The following is a 17861-nucleotide window of genomic DNA, read 5'->3' on the forward strand; positions in this document are numbered from 1 at the left end:
ATGGCGTGTTCGCCAAGACTTTTGGTCTTGTCAGGCTTCCATTTCGCATAGTGGTCACTAACTTGATCGCTGAAACTGTTCCCTATGACAATAAGCAGCCGATCGTATTATTTGGTTCGAGTCGATGTTGCTCTGAATACGAATTCATACTTCTCAGTGCTTAATGCTCACATACAGATAAGTACCAAAGTGGTGCTTCCTCATGCTACTCATTACCATGCTCACCAACAGCCAAGCCGATGACTCTATTCTGAAATCAACCATCCTTCCATCATATTCAACTGCACGATCTCAAATTTCGACCCGAGCTTATGCGCCTCAATGGACAGATTTCTGACACTTTCGTCCTGCAAATGCTTCAAACAAGCATCCTTGCTCGCATACACCTCGACAGCACAAATGAAGCCTTTGGTGGCACCACTGCTTCCAGCTGTGCTGTCACCGCTACCCATCTCCACTGATCGTGCGTCGCCATAGAAAATTGTATCAGGCTCATTCTCGGTTGCGTATTTGACAATAGCGGCGCCATATGGCTCAAGACTATCGATATCCTCGGTATCTGGGTCTGTGATGGTCGCAAAGAGAACATAGGGATTCTCGATGCGGGCACGAAGGTCGTATGCTGTCGTCTTTTGGTCGCGAGAGGGAAGGCGGTCGGGGCGGGAAAGAAGAGCTGGAGTCCAGGATACGGTCCAAATTTTCGGGGCTGCGACAAGGAGCTTCTCACTGTCTTGTAAGGCAAACAATGTAGCAAGCGGCGGAGATGACATATGGGTATCGTAGGCGGGCTTGTCGAGGTATCTGGGTGATATTGCTAGTCAGTATGGTCACCATATTTGTTTCACAACAAGAAAGCTAGAATAGCTGCCAACTCCTTCCGTGATGACCAGAGACATCAATAACACGCAAATTCAGCATAGGAGGGCGTCCTTACTCCTCGATCACGTATATAGTCGTATCATCCTCAGCATTGTCGGGAAGGCAAATAGCATATTTGAGTAGACCCGGCTCGTTGATCCTCGCGTATTCTGCTATCTTGTGTAAGTGGTCGAGCACCTGAACATACGTCGTCGTCAGCGGCCCGATCTGGTTCCTGCAGCTACGTGTGAGCAGAATTAGTAATCGGACTTACCTGGTCCCGAGCGTCTTTGCTCGTTGCTGCCAGGTCGACGATTACGACAATTGTTGAGTTTGCCATATCTTACTTTCTGAAAGTCTTGCTGTCCTCAATCCTCACGGTGGAAGAAGCATATAGATTGAACGCGGGAAAATACATCTTCATGTATCTAGTCAGCCGCGTCAGCTTAGTAGTATCGTTCAGCGACCTTCAAGGCAGCCGTCAAGTTGGAGGTTTGGCTCGCTTGATTTGCCGAGGCTGATTTGGCGGGACTCATGCAATTGCTCTTGCCTTAACCCTGATGGAAGCTTGCGTCGCGATTTCCATAGAGAATTGCCCACACAAGGTTCGTGGAAGTCGCGATCAGGCCAGGCGAGACCCACATTATTCAGATTCTAGCAAACTAAGTCAGGACCTTTTGTAAGCACGACTTGCCTGAAAATCGACAGCAATTACTTAGGCGCACGAGTGCTCGTGTGCAGTAGAACAGCGTCTTCTAGAGACGAATAGTCAACGTGCTAGGAGCCTACTGCATACACGCCTATGTAGTCCAGGAAGGTGCTGATGGGAGCATTTAGCCAAGCGGATTGGACATAAGAGACTTCGAAAGCTCAAGAAAAGCGGTGAGACGTCGGTCTGCTGACTCGTTCGTGGCCAGAAGGCGATGCCACCTTGCTACTATCGTTCTTTACGTCTATGCGGCGCGTTGACAGAGACTACCACACTACTATCGAAACCGCGTAGCGAAGAATATAGCAATGCCGTCGAGCAATCATGGAACGTTGAGAGCTGCTGGACGTTTTCGCGTCACCGCGTTCGGCCATTCATAATCGTCCATGGCAGTGCAAAGACTATGCTTGTTGATCAGCGACAATGGTTGTTGGGAGGAACCATTTGAGTTCGAGACTTGCTTGAGACGACTAGTGTTTGAAGCAATGGAGGTGCGAATCGATCATCAAGACCGCAACAACTGTCCGGTGGCAGTCGGACTCGAAAGTTCGGTGTTCTCCCTTGCTGTTAGAGTAGTCGTTTGCAAGAGCCTGCCAGACACAGCTAGGCCGGCTTTCTTGGTATAGCGACCTGAGTCTGTAGCATGGCGAAGCATGAAAATATACCTGAGCAGCAGGGCTGTACTTCGGACATGCTGATTGTGGACATGCTGCTGCTGCTACTTCAATACTCTGCTCGAAGACAGTAGTGTTACGTCTCGCATGCGTATCTTACCGGCCTGAGAAGGAGTTACAAGCATGGATCGTGCATGTTATGGGTATGATTAGTGGGCCTTAGGTCTGGGGTGAAATTTCTTTCGTGGCTTCCTGACCTGCAACACAACGAGTTCGAGTGAAGGAGCGACATGAGTATCTCGTCGTCGTCATCAATCCCACACGATCAACATCAACACGAACACGGCCTCGAAGTCAGAGAGCAGGCGCCAGGCGGCAACGAAAGGTTCGCCAAACCTGCCGAAGTTACGTTTAACAGCCTTTTGGGTACTCCGGCGGGATGCAGGGTGCCAGGTACTTGAAGTTCGGGAGTGTATCGTGCACGAAAACACGTTTCCAGCCGCCCTGCATAGAAGTCCTTGGCGAATCTTGCATCAAGTGCCGATTACCCATCTTGGGGCTCACGTCGCTCGAATAATGGTTGAAAGGACGGATCTCCATATCTGTGCTTTGAAGGTCCGCCTGATCTTCATCAGTCCGGGATCAATAGGCACTGCTGAACCTCAGAATAATAATGAACGTACTCTAGACACAAAAGTGGTTGCAGTGGTGATGGCCGGGCAGCCTGAAGGCTGGTAGGCTGGCAGCGCAATCGATGACAGCATCATATATGGCGCATCGAGGTGGCTGGACTGCCTGTACAGTGATGTGCTGTAGAAAGCGACAGCAAGGTGTATCACAGCTTGACAGGCTAGTATGCAACGTTTGATTGGCATCTGCTGTTGATCTGTACGACCAGGCCCGGTTAAATTGACGGTTTGACCTAGCTGAAAGCTTGCCCCTGTTGCTGGAAGCGAGCACACCGAACCGCACGGTCGACGTCATTTTGTCTGCACCTAAACGATAGCGGCACGCGAAGAAGCACGGACTCTTCGGTACTGGACCCCGTTGCACCACGGCAGCAATTCCATAAATAATTACATCAGATCTCCAGGTGTTGTGCTTGGTTGGCTGGGAAGAAGACTTGCATGCTCCAGAGGATTGTTCCGAAATATAGATGCCGGTATGCATTGCAACGTGTGATTTTGAGCCTCCACGAACACGAAGGGTCTGAAGGGTCGTCCTCAAACACTTTTCATGCGACAAGATCGTGCTACTCCCCGCAAGGAGGCAAAGGAGAAGAAACTCCTTACTCGAGTACTGAGACGCACGTTTTCTCGCAAATGGTGGCATGACCGTATCGTGCGACAAGTGATGGCTTCAATCTCGCAGCTGAGCGCTAGCCTCGCCCGCCTAAGCGTCAGCTCTAACCCGAGGAAATGACGATGGTTATCATTAAACGTGGAGCTGATTAATCTTTTGCTGTCGGTGTCGGCACCGGCATTCCTGAAGCACTTTGGTGTCTGGTTGAAGTCTGCATCAATTAGCAGCAGCGTGGTTTTGGGTCGATCGTTTCAGTCCTCCATAGTGGCAGTAAACAGTATAACACAAGCAAAGGAATGTCGCTGAATGCCTTCATCATTGGCGCTTCTCGCTTACTGCAACGGCGCGCAGGGAGGATTATAGATCGACACAAGAAGCGGCACTCTTGTCTGGCACAGAAATCGTAGAGCACTCCATACCAGCAGAAAGCCTCCACTGGTAGATGGTTTGGGGCGGGTAGCAAAAGGTGCCTCCTGTTTAGCCTTCTGGTAGCAATTTAGAGGTCGTCGGATCGTCACAAACAAGGGACATGATGGGCTGCACATCAATGATCACCACGACTCAGTCCGCCGAGTGTTTGTTTGTCCACTACTGTCCATCCACTCTGTATTGGCGGTCGAGTAGCATTCTCTTTTCTAAAACCTACTCGGAAGTCTGCTGACCCTCTGTCCTGTTTCTTGACCCTCTACTTTTGCTCATGCGCATTGACTTTCCACTGCTATGCCGCCAAGGTTAAGTTTCCTTTCACTTGGACATGCCATAGCAGCAACTTCAGGCGCATCGATTCCGAGTCTTTAACACCGTCCAAAAGGCGGCCGGTCGAGTGTTGGCTGGTCTCACTTCTTTCAATTCAGCTACACCCAGATATTATCATTGCCTTCATTACTATCGCCCGGGGCGGAATTGCATTTCCGATAAAGACGACTGCTGTGTCATTCGCAAGCTTGGATCTCATGTTACATTCTTGAGAGGTGCAGCAGCAACCACATCTGAGCCACGTTGACTATGTCCGGCTCAGTATCCCCCACCACTATCTCTGTTCACCCGGAGCCTGTCAATTATATCTCGAACTCATTACAACAACACAGCGCGCAAGATTCATCGCCTCTCTCGAGCGCATCGTCGTCAGCCTCAAATTCAGAATCAGAGCTAAACAGACCCTCGACAGCCACATCATCATTGAGGAAGAGTCGCATGGACAGACCGAGAATGGCGGAAAGGCAGAGGTCATCTTCTATCATCATACCGAAAGGTCGCGACACATTTCAAAGAGAAAAACCAGAATATCCTCCAGACGACGCACGAGCTATGAGTCCACGAAGAAACAGCGAAGACCTGGAAAGGCTAGAGCTCGGCGTACGGAAAAGCCTACAAGCGTATGTGACCCGTCCATTTCTGGCCTGAACAACGGTATGCTAACAGGTATTAGTCAAGCACATACTTTGCAGTCGTCATTACAGGCGCTTGCGACGCGCATAGACGAAGTCCGACTGGATCATGACAGGCTAGAGAACGAGAACCGATTGCTGCAAGAGTACATCGGCGGCCTTACCAGATCCATGTCGAAAGAGAACCTTGGCCGTAGTTCGAGTACACGGAAAGGCAAGAAGTGAAGCATATCTGGTGTCGACTTTGTGGTTCCATGTTCAATGAATTTGATGACCTTCGCGCCTTGGCCACTAATACTATGGTACTTTGGCCGGGTCAACGACACCATTCCTACAATCATGAGCGACACAACCTGGTTCACCATACACGCCGTCGACGCTTCATGTCACCTTGTCGGCAAGGACAATCCAGCGCATTCACGTTGCGATTCTACGGCGAACCTTTCAGCATTTAGAGCTTGACAGTATTGAGTACTCTCTGCATTCACGATCATCTAGTTTCGGCTCCGGGTTCGAGCAAGCATGTGTACATTATCTACCAGTCAGCAAACCCCAGGGTCGGTGTTCAGGCGTCTGTTGGTACTACTCTTTCAAGGTCAGCATGGATACCACTTCAGGTTGGGAGAAGCATTTTTTACGATTAATCGTCCATGAGCACATCGAACGCAACAGCATCACACTTATGTCTTCATGACCACGAATCAAGCAAGCGCAGGAGCAGCACGGGCCATCATTGGCACAGGAATTTTGTCGTCGAGACACGTTACCGTCGTCCACGTTTGTGCTTAGCACTATTATACCCCGCAAGTGCTACAGTCATTGCAATGCAAATATTTATCGATCCTCAAGTATTTTTTTTCTGCTCCCTGTATCGTTGTCCTTGTTGGTACCTGGTTTTGTCATACAGAGCAGGTACTCGTACACCAGTGACTTTCCTATGCCTAGATGTGCCATGTATTAACGTCATCTGCCAGCCAATGTTTGGGTCTCACCGACTACCATTAGCTTTGAAGTCAGGTGCAGCACCAGACATCACTCCGTCCCGCTATCGTGCATCTTACGGCGACCCCAGAACCATGGATCATCCTAGATGAGCTAGCTTGAGCTGAAGGTAAATCGTAACCAGTAGGTTACTAGCGGAACTATATCTCCGCTGTTCTCTCAACATCACGTCGGCACTAGCATGCATACGCTGTTACGAAGCTGAATTTATGTGATTCATGTCACATGGATACAGAACTCGACTTTACGGGATAAAGCCTCGCGAGAATGTCGTAACACCCAGTCTCCGATGATAATCATACATTCGTTTATAATCCCGGAAGCTTGATCACTGGGCTGCGGCCAGCGGCAATTTTATTCCCAACATCAAACCAAGAAATTCCTCTGACGATGCACAATACTGCAATGATTGCATCGTAATAACATTAGTCGGGGTGATCTCTTGTTACTCAGCCGAGCAGCATGGCACACAATATAGTCCTGACGATCTACAAGCACCATATTTGAAGCAGTCAGGCATGCCTGAACAACGTTCTGGGGGGCGCCATGCCCGAAAACCAGACTGAACAGCAGCCTCGTATTCCGTCCGCCATGTTTCAGTTTGCTTTAAGATTACCTTGATCGGATCGAAATGGTTGCAATTCTGGCTGCGAGCTGTCAGAGCTATCTAGACTTGCTCTGACGACACAATCCTGCTGAGGAAGGAAAATGTTTCGGTTGCCATCGGAGTTTGAATCTCAGATAGCACCATGCGAGGGATGCAATGCAAAGAATGTCATCAAGCGTTTCTGGGCACTTCGTTGCCTAACGGCCTCTGACTTTATAGGATGCTTTAACTCACTCTCAGATCGCCTCGCCGACCACTAAGCACCAAGGCCAACGAAGTGCTCAGCCGAAACCTGCGCACTGAGCGAATACGATCCATCGCGCCGCATGACTTCATTCTGGAAGGACACTCGCCCTCGGCAGAAGATCAGTGTGGCTGATATACAGATTCGGATACGGCAGTGCTCCGGGAAGTCATAGTGAGAAATGTGGAGGAGTTACGGCTATGGAAGCGGGCTCTATTCTGACGCGTCTAGGGCTGTGCTGATGCCAGCGACAGTCCCTTGCGAGATGCAGAGGTATTCACAGCACCGGATCTTCGGTCAAGCCGACGTTAAACTTCAAGGCTCTCTTTATAGGAAACTGAAAGGGCATAGCACTGGTTCGGGACCGAGGTGCGCAGCTTGAACAGGCGTTGCCAAACGCAGTGCGGCATTAATAATTCACCAACCCAAAAGACGAACACGGAACTCGATGCTCTGGCGTAGTGGTGTGTAAACATGACACGCTTCGTGGAACGTCTGTGGACGGAGCAAATGGCGTTAACCACGCCCATACTGTAAATCTTACAACGAAAGCACCGCTTTCAAGCCTTCTGTAAAAGGGACTCGGTCATGTTTCCGAGAACCACTACACCCTTACTCGCGCGCACATCGCGTAGTACTCCCGTAGACGCGGCCATTGATAGGAACTCTACCAGGTTGTTGAGAGGGCTGCCGTAGAACTGTATCGCATCTAGTCATTCGACCTAGCTCAACTCATGGCAGTCGCAGAAGCTTTGGAGAGACAGTCCAAAGTCTGCAAAAGAAGTCCTTCAACTTGGACTCCTCAATGCACTGCGACGTGTTCAAGGCGAACGCATCGCACGGAGGATAACGTTCAGGCTGGGGTAACAAAAAGTCGTAGAGCGCGATCGGTCAGGCGTGTCAAGATGCTTTTCTATTCTGGGATGTCAATATAATGTTTGCAAAGCAATATAGCGGTTCCAGCATCCCTTAGCTGGTTGATTTTATTTCTATCATATGCGCCATGGCCTTCACCGATCTCTTCGGTGAGCAGAACAACGTCCTCTTATGAAAACGCGATGTGCAGTGTTGTGGTAACGCCGACTCGGCGCGTCGGTGGGAGGCGGAAGCCGCGTCGTGTATTTTCGGGTGGTTGGGAGAACTTGAACCGGAACTCTGGATCGGCACTTCACAATCGCGTGGCCTCCACCTCCGCGATGTGGCTGCCAACGCAGCCAGGGTGATTGCCTTCGTCTGTCACCAGGAGCAAGCAGTATTGAGCTCACCTTCCGCTCTCATACACAGCAACATCTGAGATGAACCTACTCAATAGAGTCAATCCGGAAGCAGCAGAGAAATGCGACCTCCGAAGCGAAGATCAGAGCTTCTTGTGGGTTTTACGGTGGTGGTTACTATCCATTTCCCCACTGTCATCTCGCGCTATTCACGCTCGTGAAAGAGTCGCGATATAGCTCACAACATTCATGCAGCTCACGAAGCGACGCTCAACTTTGCTGGCTTCGATGCTTTGCCTTCGTGCACCGGTAAGCTTCTGGAAGTTCCCACTTCAAAACACAAGCCCCTCGAATTCTGGTCAGGATGAGCTTCCTAGAAAATTCCCCGATTCCCACACCACACCCTTCTCGTGCTTCACTTTTCAGGCAACTAACTTGCTGTCAATCCACGATCTCAACTACCACACTTCATCGATCTGACGACGACTACGATCACGATCCTGATGGAGTGAACCCATCCTTCTGACCTTTCTCGTCTTGCATGGTATTACTCTCCACTCCGGATTGGTGTTTTTGGTTGTGTACCTGGAATTTGTTGTACTTCGGAAACCTACTCGTCAAGGCATACCCGCACACCTGCATCCTTTTACAGCACGGCAATGCAAAACGAACGTCATGTCTACTTCAGCATTTGCCAGATTCTGGCAAACAGATCTTACTCGAGAAGCATTTCTCGGTTATACGACGGAGGATGATTTATGCTCACTGCGACTGGTGTCGCGTGAGATAGCGGAAGATGTTGCAATCATATTATTCAAAACACTCAAAGTCAACTTCGATGTCAGCAGCTTCACTCGCCGGTCTCGTATGCTAGGGCTCGACAGCATTGGCAACTATGTCAAGCATTTTCATTTCAGCTTGCCTCATTCAGATGCCACATTTCTACCGCCACTTATAGACCCTGAGACACTCGACGAAATCACTTTCCAATACGAGCCTCAGACCACGCAGTCTTCACGACCTTCTTCATCTTCTTCAGAACCGTCATCATGCAAATACGGTTCATGGGACATGAACGACCTTTTGGTCCGACAATATCCACCCTTGTTTCACGCAGCCACGAACATCACGTCTTTCATTAGAGCTTTTACCGCAATGCCATTTTTACGAAGTATTACGATTTCATGTCCTGACCTTCCAGCTGGTCAACGCTACAGACGCAGCGCAGTCGACTATGCGCTAATTTCCTTACGACTCGCGATTGAGGCTGTCAACCCTCCTTTCTTGGATACGCTTTCGCTCGATCCAATATACCCTTCAGCTATTTTCTATCTTCGGCCTCACAATGGCATTGGTACAACTCCAGCATCAACCCGTGTCTGGCATCGTATCAGAAATGTGAATATCAAGATGCAGAACTTCCCGGGCCAAGAAGAGGACACGACCGACCACCTCAAGATTCTGCATACCTATCTTCAGAACTTCCGGTCGATGGAGAAATTGACCTTCAGCTGGCTGGGCGAGTCAGGTCCCTGTCCTCTTTCATTGGACGCTGAGCCTTGTACATCGCGGCCTTCATCACTTGACTGCTCGACGTCATGTCCAATTACTGCCACCCTACCAGCCTGTCGGCCGATAAAATTCCGCAAATTGCGCTCCATGAAACTGGAAAACGCGACACTCGATGCGAGTCAAGCAAGCAGGTTCATCACCACCCACCGCAAATGTGTTCGACACATCGACTTCGCCTCTTGCACGCTCCGCTCAGGCACATGGGAGGACGCTCTGGCGCCGCTTGAGCATATGGCAGTGAACGATGACTGGCGCAGTGAAGCTTCCACTTCAACAGCTTCGAGCCAGTTCTCAGAAGTCATGGACGTGCCGATTGTATATAGTCCCGTCGAAGAGGTGGGCAACCCGTTCGATTGCGTGCAGGAGCTGCTTTGGGATCAGACGGACAAGGACATCATAAGGGCCGTGAATAAGGTTGCTGGCGATGTGTTCAAGCATGTTGCTGTGAAAAAGAGGAGAGATGTGCTTGCTTGCGGACTGAGGTCGCTTTTTAGGGGCTTCCGCACCAGGTGGCCGTGATGATTCCTTGTGTTTCCACTGTGAGCAAAACTATTGTCGAGGAGAACCGGCTTGGCTACTGCTACCAAGCTGAATGTCATGAATGCGATGATTTTGATCCTTTCCATGCCTGTTGCTGCTTGAGCTTACTCATAACGCAATGATCCATACTCTCTTTCTCTCGCAACCTCCCCAGACACGATTGAAGACTGTAGGTTTGTCGTAGGTCTGGCGATCGCGCGTGATATGCGAGTTGGTCATGCTGCAGCGATCGCAGGAAAGTCTAGATTATAGGGTGCTGGGGCTCCCCTGAGATCAGGCTTTCGAATCTGGACACGAACTGTTCAGCTTGGGTTTCGTTGTGGAAGACCTCGTCCTGGCTGAAGTACACTTCGGTGACGACCTACCACATGCACTCTGTTTGGGAAGTGATCGCCCATACGAGTATCGCCAGCAATTGAATGTCGTCTGTTGTGGGAATAGTCTCGACCAGGAATGCCTCGTGGATTCTGAGAGACTCCTGCACCCAGGTGGCTAGCACCTTGAATCGCCGATAGCCATTTCCTGAGCGACTTAGCTACTCGACCTTCAGATCGTTCGGGGGGTTCCCCATACGTGAATCAACGTACATATAGTTTACTGAAAACATCAGTCAGATATCGTAACGCGCTCATGCCGATCATAGAAACACCGTGATATCAAAGGCTAAATCTATAGTGTACAATTCCCAACGTATCAAGGTCAGTCTATACACCCACAAAACCCCTTCTCACAGCTTATGTCGTCCCAGCATAGCACCACCATCAGTCACAACATGCGCCCCGTTCAAATGCTTACTCGCTGGACTCGCCATAAACACAACCAAGCCTGCGATGTCCTCCGGCGCACCTAACCGCCCATTCGGACTCATCTTCGCAATCTCTTCTACACCACCGCTCATCTCCATCAGTCCACTGGCCATCTTACTCGGATAAAAACCCGGGTTTACAGCATTACACATAATACCTCTTGGCCCCAACTCAACCGCCAGGTTCTTCGTAAGGTGTAGCACCGCCGCCTTCGACGCACTGTAGCCATACGTTGCCTGTGGCCCCAGTGTTCCAACCTCGAGTCCCGCCACAGAAGACGTCACGATAACACGGCTAGGATCCTCCTTGCTCGCCTTCACCTTAAGCAGCGGCTCAAACTTCTGCACGGTGTAAAACACGCTCTTCACATTCAGATCCATAACCTTACTGAACGCATTCTCGGGGTGTGTCTCGAACTTCTCGCCCCACGTTGCTCCCGCATTCGCAAATAGGATGTCGACGTGGTCTGTTGTTTTCTTGACTTCGGTCACGAGCCGCTCTATCTCGGAGACCTTGGCGCTGTCGGCTGGGACGGCGATGGCTTGGGCGCCGGGTGCTTTATTGGGGAGGGCGTTCAGGGCTGCGACTGCTTCTTCGCAGGCTTTGGCTTTGCGGGAGGTTATGTAGACTTTTGAGCAGCCGGATTGCATGAATCTGTACAAGGTGGGTTAGCAGGGTGAGCTGGGCATAGTAAGAGGAGAGATTAAGGGCTCACCCAGATGCTACATGGAGACCGAGACCTCTTGAGCCTCCCGTTACGACTGCTACCTTTCCATCGAGGCGGAAGATGTTCCCGAAGTTCTCGAGCTTGACGTCTTGTTCTGCGGACATTGTGGTGTGTTGGGGTTTGGACTACGGAGAGGTTGCAAGCTAAGATGGCTTGATGATGTGACGATCGGTACTAGAATTCAGGTATAGTGGTTACTGAGAAATCGAGGTCGAATTTCGCGTGCGTGGTCTAGATATCGCTGTCACAAAAGTAACTTTGCAGCTATGTTCGAGACGACTCGTTTCCTGGAGATGCCGAGGCACGATGGAGATGATCCGTGATTCGTCGTGCTGCTCAACTATGCAAACAGAGCAAACTTGGTGCTAGTCGGACTTCGATTCCGAGCTCGGTCCGAGGACGGTTGCGAAAAACATGATCACCTTTGTGCTCGATGCTTCACCGTAGCGTTAGGGGTCATCTGCGGGAATGCTTCAAGCTGCCTGGAGCGCCCCTAAAAACACTTCTCGATGTTTACGCTCTGAGTTTGTATTGTCCGATGAGGCACAAGCTCAGATTCCGTTCATGGCTGTCGGATGACATGAGCGACATGCGCTGAGCACGCGACAGCCGAGGGGAAGAAAGAAGAAGAAGAAGAAGACGAAGAAGGTGCAGTCGTCATGAATCCTCGTCTAGGAAATTGCTCGTTCTCCCACTCTCCGACTGTGAAGCCAGGGTATGGGTGTAGCCTTGCTTTTGTTAGCGAGTTGTACAAGTATCTGCTAGACGACAAATAATGCTACATGGTTCGGAACCAACACGAGCAGGTGTTCTTTCTTCAGGCTACTTGTACCAAGAAGGTGCAACGACCGAGCTTCAAGAAGATTACGATGCGCTCAACGGGTGCGCCGAAGAATGGTCCACATGTTCTCTGAGGTTGACGTCGCAGTTTTCGCAGACATGTGATTTGACATTCCGTATCGGTACCAGGACAGCAAGGTCTCGAAGTAGCCCCTGAACAGCTGCTCACTTCCTTCTGGGAGCTATTTCCGGCTGGGTGAAGAATCTGGAAGTTGCAATAATCACGGCCAAAGTTTTCAGCCTCAACCAAGTGGATCCGTTGCTGGATTCTACAGGTCTCCTCTTCGGCAATCTAGAATTCGCAAAAGCTACCGAGTAGACCCAAGAGTTTTACGAACGAATTCCGCACGCTTGGGTCTGTGTCAGGAAAAGATACAGTGGACGATGTAGGCAGGTCGTGTAGGGTCTGCCATAAGCTCGACGAGGAGATGCATCGATGCCGTTTTTGCCGTGGCCAATATGTTTTAAGCCCGTGTTACAGGTCTGGGGCGGGAACCTCGCCAATAGTGGAAAAAGATAAGCGAGTCACCTACGTGTGTAACAACATAATACAGTCAGAAGACCTTGAGCCCATTATCCTTCGATGACTGCTAGGGACGCAGCCGCCGATGGTTGGGCAGCGAAGCGAGCAGAACCGTCAAATGTAGCGGCCGTTGTGTGATTACAAGGTATCGGGCGTAACTTTCACAAAAAGGGCTCCATGAGTGCCTACCAAAATGCCTGTGAAGTGGGGCCACATCTTTGTGAAAGTTACCCTCGATACCTTGTATTGAGAACCACTCTTGCCCAAAGCTTTGGAGTACTAGTATCACGAGTGAAGGATACCTGTACTTAGTAGTGTGGGGCGCGACTTCCTTATCTGTATTAGTCTTAGCTTGCCCCTCTATATCACAAGACCGTACAGCTGGTTGATTGTCATTAGATAGCTATGAATATTACGCCTTGACGCAGTACACTGTTCTTTTTGTTGTCAGTAGACCGCAGAACTAACCACCCGCATTAGCGCACGGGGACTTTTATGGCCAATGAATCATGCTTTCCCAAGCCCATATGCATGCCAAGCAGCTGATGCAGGTGGTCAGTTCTGCGGTCTTCCAAGTACGGCAGACAGCAGATGAGCGACTGGAAACTTCCGATGTCACCTGCATTTGTGCTCAAGGAGCCGTGAGTTTAGATATGTTACAGGTGATTAGAACTCTATATCGCGCATGTTGAGTACAATTCTGGTTAGGCGACATAACAGTCCAATCGTCAATTTCAGCCACAGTCTAGGACTCCGTATCACCACATCAAGGGCTTCATGTCTACGTATTCGTCATGCACCTGCAAGGATCATTGCGTGCTTGGAACAGAGTCCCCAAGCCTAATCTCTAGGCGAGGTTGACCCCAACTTAGTTGCAGCATCTGATCCATGGCGTCACTGGCAGCGCGCGGGACCAGACCTCGCTTCCTACGAGAAGAACAAAGTCCTCATTAAGATGTTACTGAGACAAGAGAGTGCTTCTGCATTCTGGATTCATGATGGGAGGCATTGACTTCGACTCAACCTACGTATGCACGAGTACAAGTGCCGTGATGGTAAAAGAGAAGCCAGTTGCCGCCAAGCATGTACTTTGTAATCCAGACTCACTAATGATATGCACCATTCGTGTCTAGCAGGGATGGAGAAACAGCTTGTCGGGCTCCGTATGCAGGTACACATTATTGCGATACTGTACATCAGAAACCGCAGGTTTTGTTCTCGTGGGCTAAGGACGTGCTCCACAAGAAGGTTTGGTCCTGGAACATCGAACTGAGTTGTTAATCAATGAGTCAAGCTAGCGTCTGCGCAGAGCAGAGACGCAGTGAAGCTCTTCGTGAAGCTTCTGCCAGCGACAAGACACCTTTACCGTGGGTGGCTCTTTCTGCAGTTGCTCTGCCTTAGCTTTACTTTGCTGGCTCTTCCCATGTCGTTATTTAAAGTTTTCAGCAAGCCCCAAAACGTGGATGCCACGCTCCACCAAAAGCTAAATCTTCACGGAGTACCAAGGCATCGACTGACACCCAACAGTACGTTGAGCGGACCCATATTCCGATGGACACTACTATACTTCCAGCTAGCCTCACGGGACGATGTCGTGGCTTCCATGTGTCGAATTCGATAGTCGCAGCAAGATTAGACGTTATGTCTGGGACTGGCCCCATGGAGAATGTCGCGCCAATCAAACTTGCCATGTCCCCGCAGGCTTTGGATTTGACCATAGCAAGTCGGGTGTGATCACGATCGAGACCTCCCAAGCGTGTCGCCACCTCCGTACATCATCTCGGTCACGGTACAGACAGACCATGCAGCCAGAAACCCGCTCTCCTTGACTGACCCTATATGGGCCATATCGTCGCGAGATCTGTCCCGTCTCCCTCCGATTTCTGCTGTTGCCTGTGCTTGCTACGCCCATCTTCCAATATTTTATCCCAGCAGGCCAGCAGCACTAGACATGGCAGCTGTAACTACGTCGCTACTCGAGCTCTGCTCACGAGCGACAAACTTGGCTAACACCAACTCAACGCGCACTGTTGAGTATCTGACTGTTTCGAAGGGACATCAGACTCATGGGTTCCGAGAACTTGCAATCAACTTCTTAGAAGTCTGCCAGACACTATGGCCAATACAAGCGGGCCTCATGGACGCTTCGCACACGCAAGGCCCATTGCCGGCAGATGTGGTCAAGGAGCTTACTGGAAAAGTCAACCAAGCCATTGACGACTTCAACTCTCTCGACTTGCTGCTGTCGAGGCTGTTGACGTACGAAAGGAAGAAGGGGTTTAGCAAGTTTACGAAGAGTCTGGGTCTCATGAATATCGACTCGGAGATTCAGAAGTTAAGTGGCTCGCTGGCGAAAGACCGAGATACGCTCAGAATGGGCTCACTTGCCTTCAAATGGATACTCGGGGATGCAAACCTACCTTCATCAATGGGTAGCGCATATACAAGTCTGGTGTCCGCCCTCAAAGTAGCCAATGGTCAAAAATTGCCTCAAAGTGCGCCGGAGCAGCAACGAAAGCTACCTAGCAGAGAATCCTCGAGCCATTCTCAGCGTACAATCACTACCCAGCAGACACCTAAGCTTGCTCAGCTGCCACCACTGCCCGACTGGCACAATACCACGCTCGATCCGTCAGCCTTCCATCAGCCGCTCAAGCCCACGCATACCAATCCAAGCCCACTGCCTAGCCCGGTGGGCACGTTTCCTCCCAGCACAAGTCTTAGCAAGCGCCAGAGACACTTCGATTTACAGCCGCCAATGCCGAGAACCAGTCAAGTCACGAATGCCTCTTCAGATAAGAGATCTACCAAATCTATGGTCCGAGACGTGACCGATTCAGACGACTCGCGTCGGGGCACCTTGTCGAGCGCTGGAAGCCAAACTACTGTGGAATCTATGATACAGTTTGAGGACATGCTCAAGTCTTATGAATATGACCGGACCTCTCCTCCTCCCAAGCCTTACGCGCACGACCGGGGGCGGGTCGTTCCATCGCCAGTTCAATCTCGTAGGATTGTTAGATCTCCTCCCAACACAAGCTCGCCCACTCTCAGAACAGCATTGACGACTGCAGTTCAACAGAAGAACCACCAAGCTCTCGAGGAACTGCTTGACACACGCGTCGCATCAGAGAGTCTTGCCGACCTCAATTTGCTGAGTCAAGCAGTTGTCAATGCAGACTGCGGAAGCGTCCGTCTCTTGTTGATTTCTGGTGCCGATCCTAACCGCGTTGACAAAGATGGGCTTACACCTCTCCTTACGGCGACCGAGATGTCATTATTGGAAGTGGCAAGCATTTTACTGAAGTATGGTGCCGACGCCAACATGACTGCAGGCGCCAACGCGGAATCAGCTCTCGCAATGGCCATCACTGGAAACAACTTCGAGTTTCTGGAGCTGTACCTCAATCATGGCGGCGACGTCGACGCGATCCTACCAGACGGCGATACATGCTTCATCAAAGCTATAACCAAGACTGCACCTCTCGATATCGTCGAGCTGATGCTCACATCTGGAGCAGACCCAAACAGAAAGGATAAGCACGGCAAGACCCCTCTCCTCGAATCATTGTTCATCCAGCGACTGGACATCGCCACGCTGCTCCTCGACCACGGCGCCAACCCCAACCTTGCCGGTCCAAAACACCCTCTTTGGCCCGCCACACATGTTCCTGCCCTCCTCGACCTCCTCCTCTCCCGCGGCGCAAAGTCCAAAATGGCGCCAGGCATAATGGAACTCGCCACAAGCATGAATTGCATTGAAGCAGTCGAAATCCTACTCAAAGCCAACGTCGACCCCAACGTTAAAAAAGACGGCGTCTACACACCCCTCTGCTCTGCCATCCGAGACGACCGCACCGACATCGTAACCCTCCTCATCGCCCACGGCGCCGACCCCAACGTCCCAGCCTCAGAATATCCAGCCTTCAAATGCGTATCGCACAACCGCCTACACTTCCTCCCCGAACTCATTGCCGCAGGCGCAGACCTCCACACCCCCAAGGGCATCCTAGACGTTGCAGTGGAACACAAGAACAAAGATGCGCTGAATTTTCTGCTGGCTCAGGGTGTTAGTCCGAATGACCGAAATAGCGATGGCCATACGCCCCTCACCACCGCCATCCGCGAAAACAACGAGGAGATGGTTGATATTCTCCTGAAGCACGGCGCTAGTCCGGCGGTCAGAGGGGAGGATTGGCCAATAAACATGGCAGTCAAGAAGCCTTCACTCCTACGCAAGATTTTGCCCGCTTTGCCGAAGGGGTACCACGCAAAGGGGATAATCGAAATGGCTGTCGTAGCCAACCAACTCGAGAGTATCAAGCTGCTCGTTGCCGCAGGGTTCAGCGTCGAAGACAAGACGGGCGGTGTCTTCAGTCCACTCACTAGTGCGCTACGAGAGGAGAGGACCGAGATAGTGCGGTACCTCCTCGACGACGCCGGTGCTGACATCAACGCGCCGGGCGAGCATCTGCCCATCGTCAAGGCATTGCGAAGGTGTCGTGGCCCTCGCGACACAGAGCGAATCACAATGTTGCTTGTCAGAGGCGCAGACATCAACCTCGTTTACCGAGGGTGGAATGGCGTTATGCAGGCTATCGAGCGAGGTGAACCAGAGATTCTACGGTTGTTGATTGAGAAAGGTAACCAGGTTGACCTGCAGGAGAAGGACGACTCGGGCACGACAGTGCTAGACTTCGTTCGTGAGCGCGGCTGGGACGAGGGTGCAGCGATGTTGTTGGGTGAGCAGGCTTAAGCTGGGACGTGGGCTTGATTTGCCATTCTGGAATGGTTCAATGCTGCACCATCATTTGGAGAGACGATTTGGCTTGAAGGAAAACAGAACTGCCTATTCGGCTTCTTTCTTTTGTTATGGAGGTGAGATCTTTGGCTTCGATACCCTGGGAATGACGAA

The 17861-nt window shown here is 50.9% G+C and overlaps 5 protein-coding genes across 5 annotated transcripts; 3 read left to right on the top strand and 2 right to left on the bottom strand.

Annotated features, from left to right (window-relative positions):
• Nucleotides 1-245: 245 nt before the first annotated feature.
• Nucleotides 246-1198, bottom strand: PMZ80_002730 (uncharacterized protein; the record flags this gene model as incomplete). Its single annotated transcript, XM_064871162.1, has 3 exons — nucleotides 246-801; nucleotides 1067-1086; nucleotides 1133-1198. The coding sequence occupies 3 exons, from the start codon at nucleotides 1196-1198 to the stop codon at nucleotides 246-248; spliced, it is 642 nt and encodes a 213-aa protein (XP_064733615.1).
• Nucleotides 1199-4488: 3290 nt separating this feature from the next.
• PMZ80_002731 (uncharacterized protein) lies at nucleotides 4489-5096 on the top strand (the record flags this gene model as incomplete). The annotated part of the gene is made up of 2 exons (XM_064871163.1): nucleotides 4489-4859; nucleotides 4913-5096. The coding sequence occupies 2 exons, from the start codon at nucleotides 4489-4491 to the stop codon at nucleotides 5094-5096; spliced, it is 555 nt and encodes a 184-aa protein (XP_064733616.1).
• A 3517-nt stretch (nucleotides 5097-8613) lies between these two features.
• On the top strand, nucleotides 8614-10029 carry PMZ80_002732 (uncharacterized protein; the record flags this gene model as incomplete). The annotated part of the gene is made up of 1 exon (XM_064871164.1): nucleotides 8614-10029. One exon carries the CDS (start codon nucleotides 8614-8616, stop codon nucleotides 10027-10029), a length of 1416 nt encoding a protein of 471 aa, XP_064733617.1.
• A 748-nt stretch (nucleotides 10030-10777) lies between these two features.
• Nucleotides 10778-11687, bottom strand: PMZ80_002733 (uncharacterized protein; the record flags this gene model as incomplete). Its single annotated transcript, XM_064871165.1, has 2 exons — nucleotides 10778-11510; nucleotides 11572-11687. The coding sequence occupies 2 exons, from the start codon at nucleotides 11685-11687 to the stop codon at nucleotides 10778-10780; spliced, it is 849 nt and encodes a 282-aa protein (XP_064733618.1).
• Nucleotides 11688-14897: 3210 nt separating this feature from the next.
• On the top strand, nucleotides 14898-17702 carry PMZ80_002734 (uncharacterized protein; the record flags this gene model as incomplete). The annotated part of the gene is made up of 1 exon (XM_064871166.1): nucleotides 14898-17702. One exon carries the CDS (start codon nucleotides 14898-14900, stop codon nucleotides 17700-17702), a length of 2805 nt encoding a protein of 934 aa, XP_064733619.1.
• Between the last annotated feature and the right edge of the window lie 159 nt (nucleotides 17703-17861).

The sequence above is a fragment of the Knufia obscura genome (genome assembly GCF_036327395.1).
Source record: "Knufia obscura strain CCFEE 5817 isolate CBS 148926 chromosome Unknown scaffold_2, whole genome shotgun sequence".
NCBI classification, from domain to species: domain Eukaryota; kingdom Fungi; phylum Ascomycota; class Eurotiomycetes; order Chaetothyriales; family Trichomeriaceae; genus Knufia; species Knufia obscura.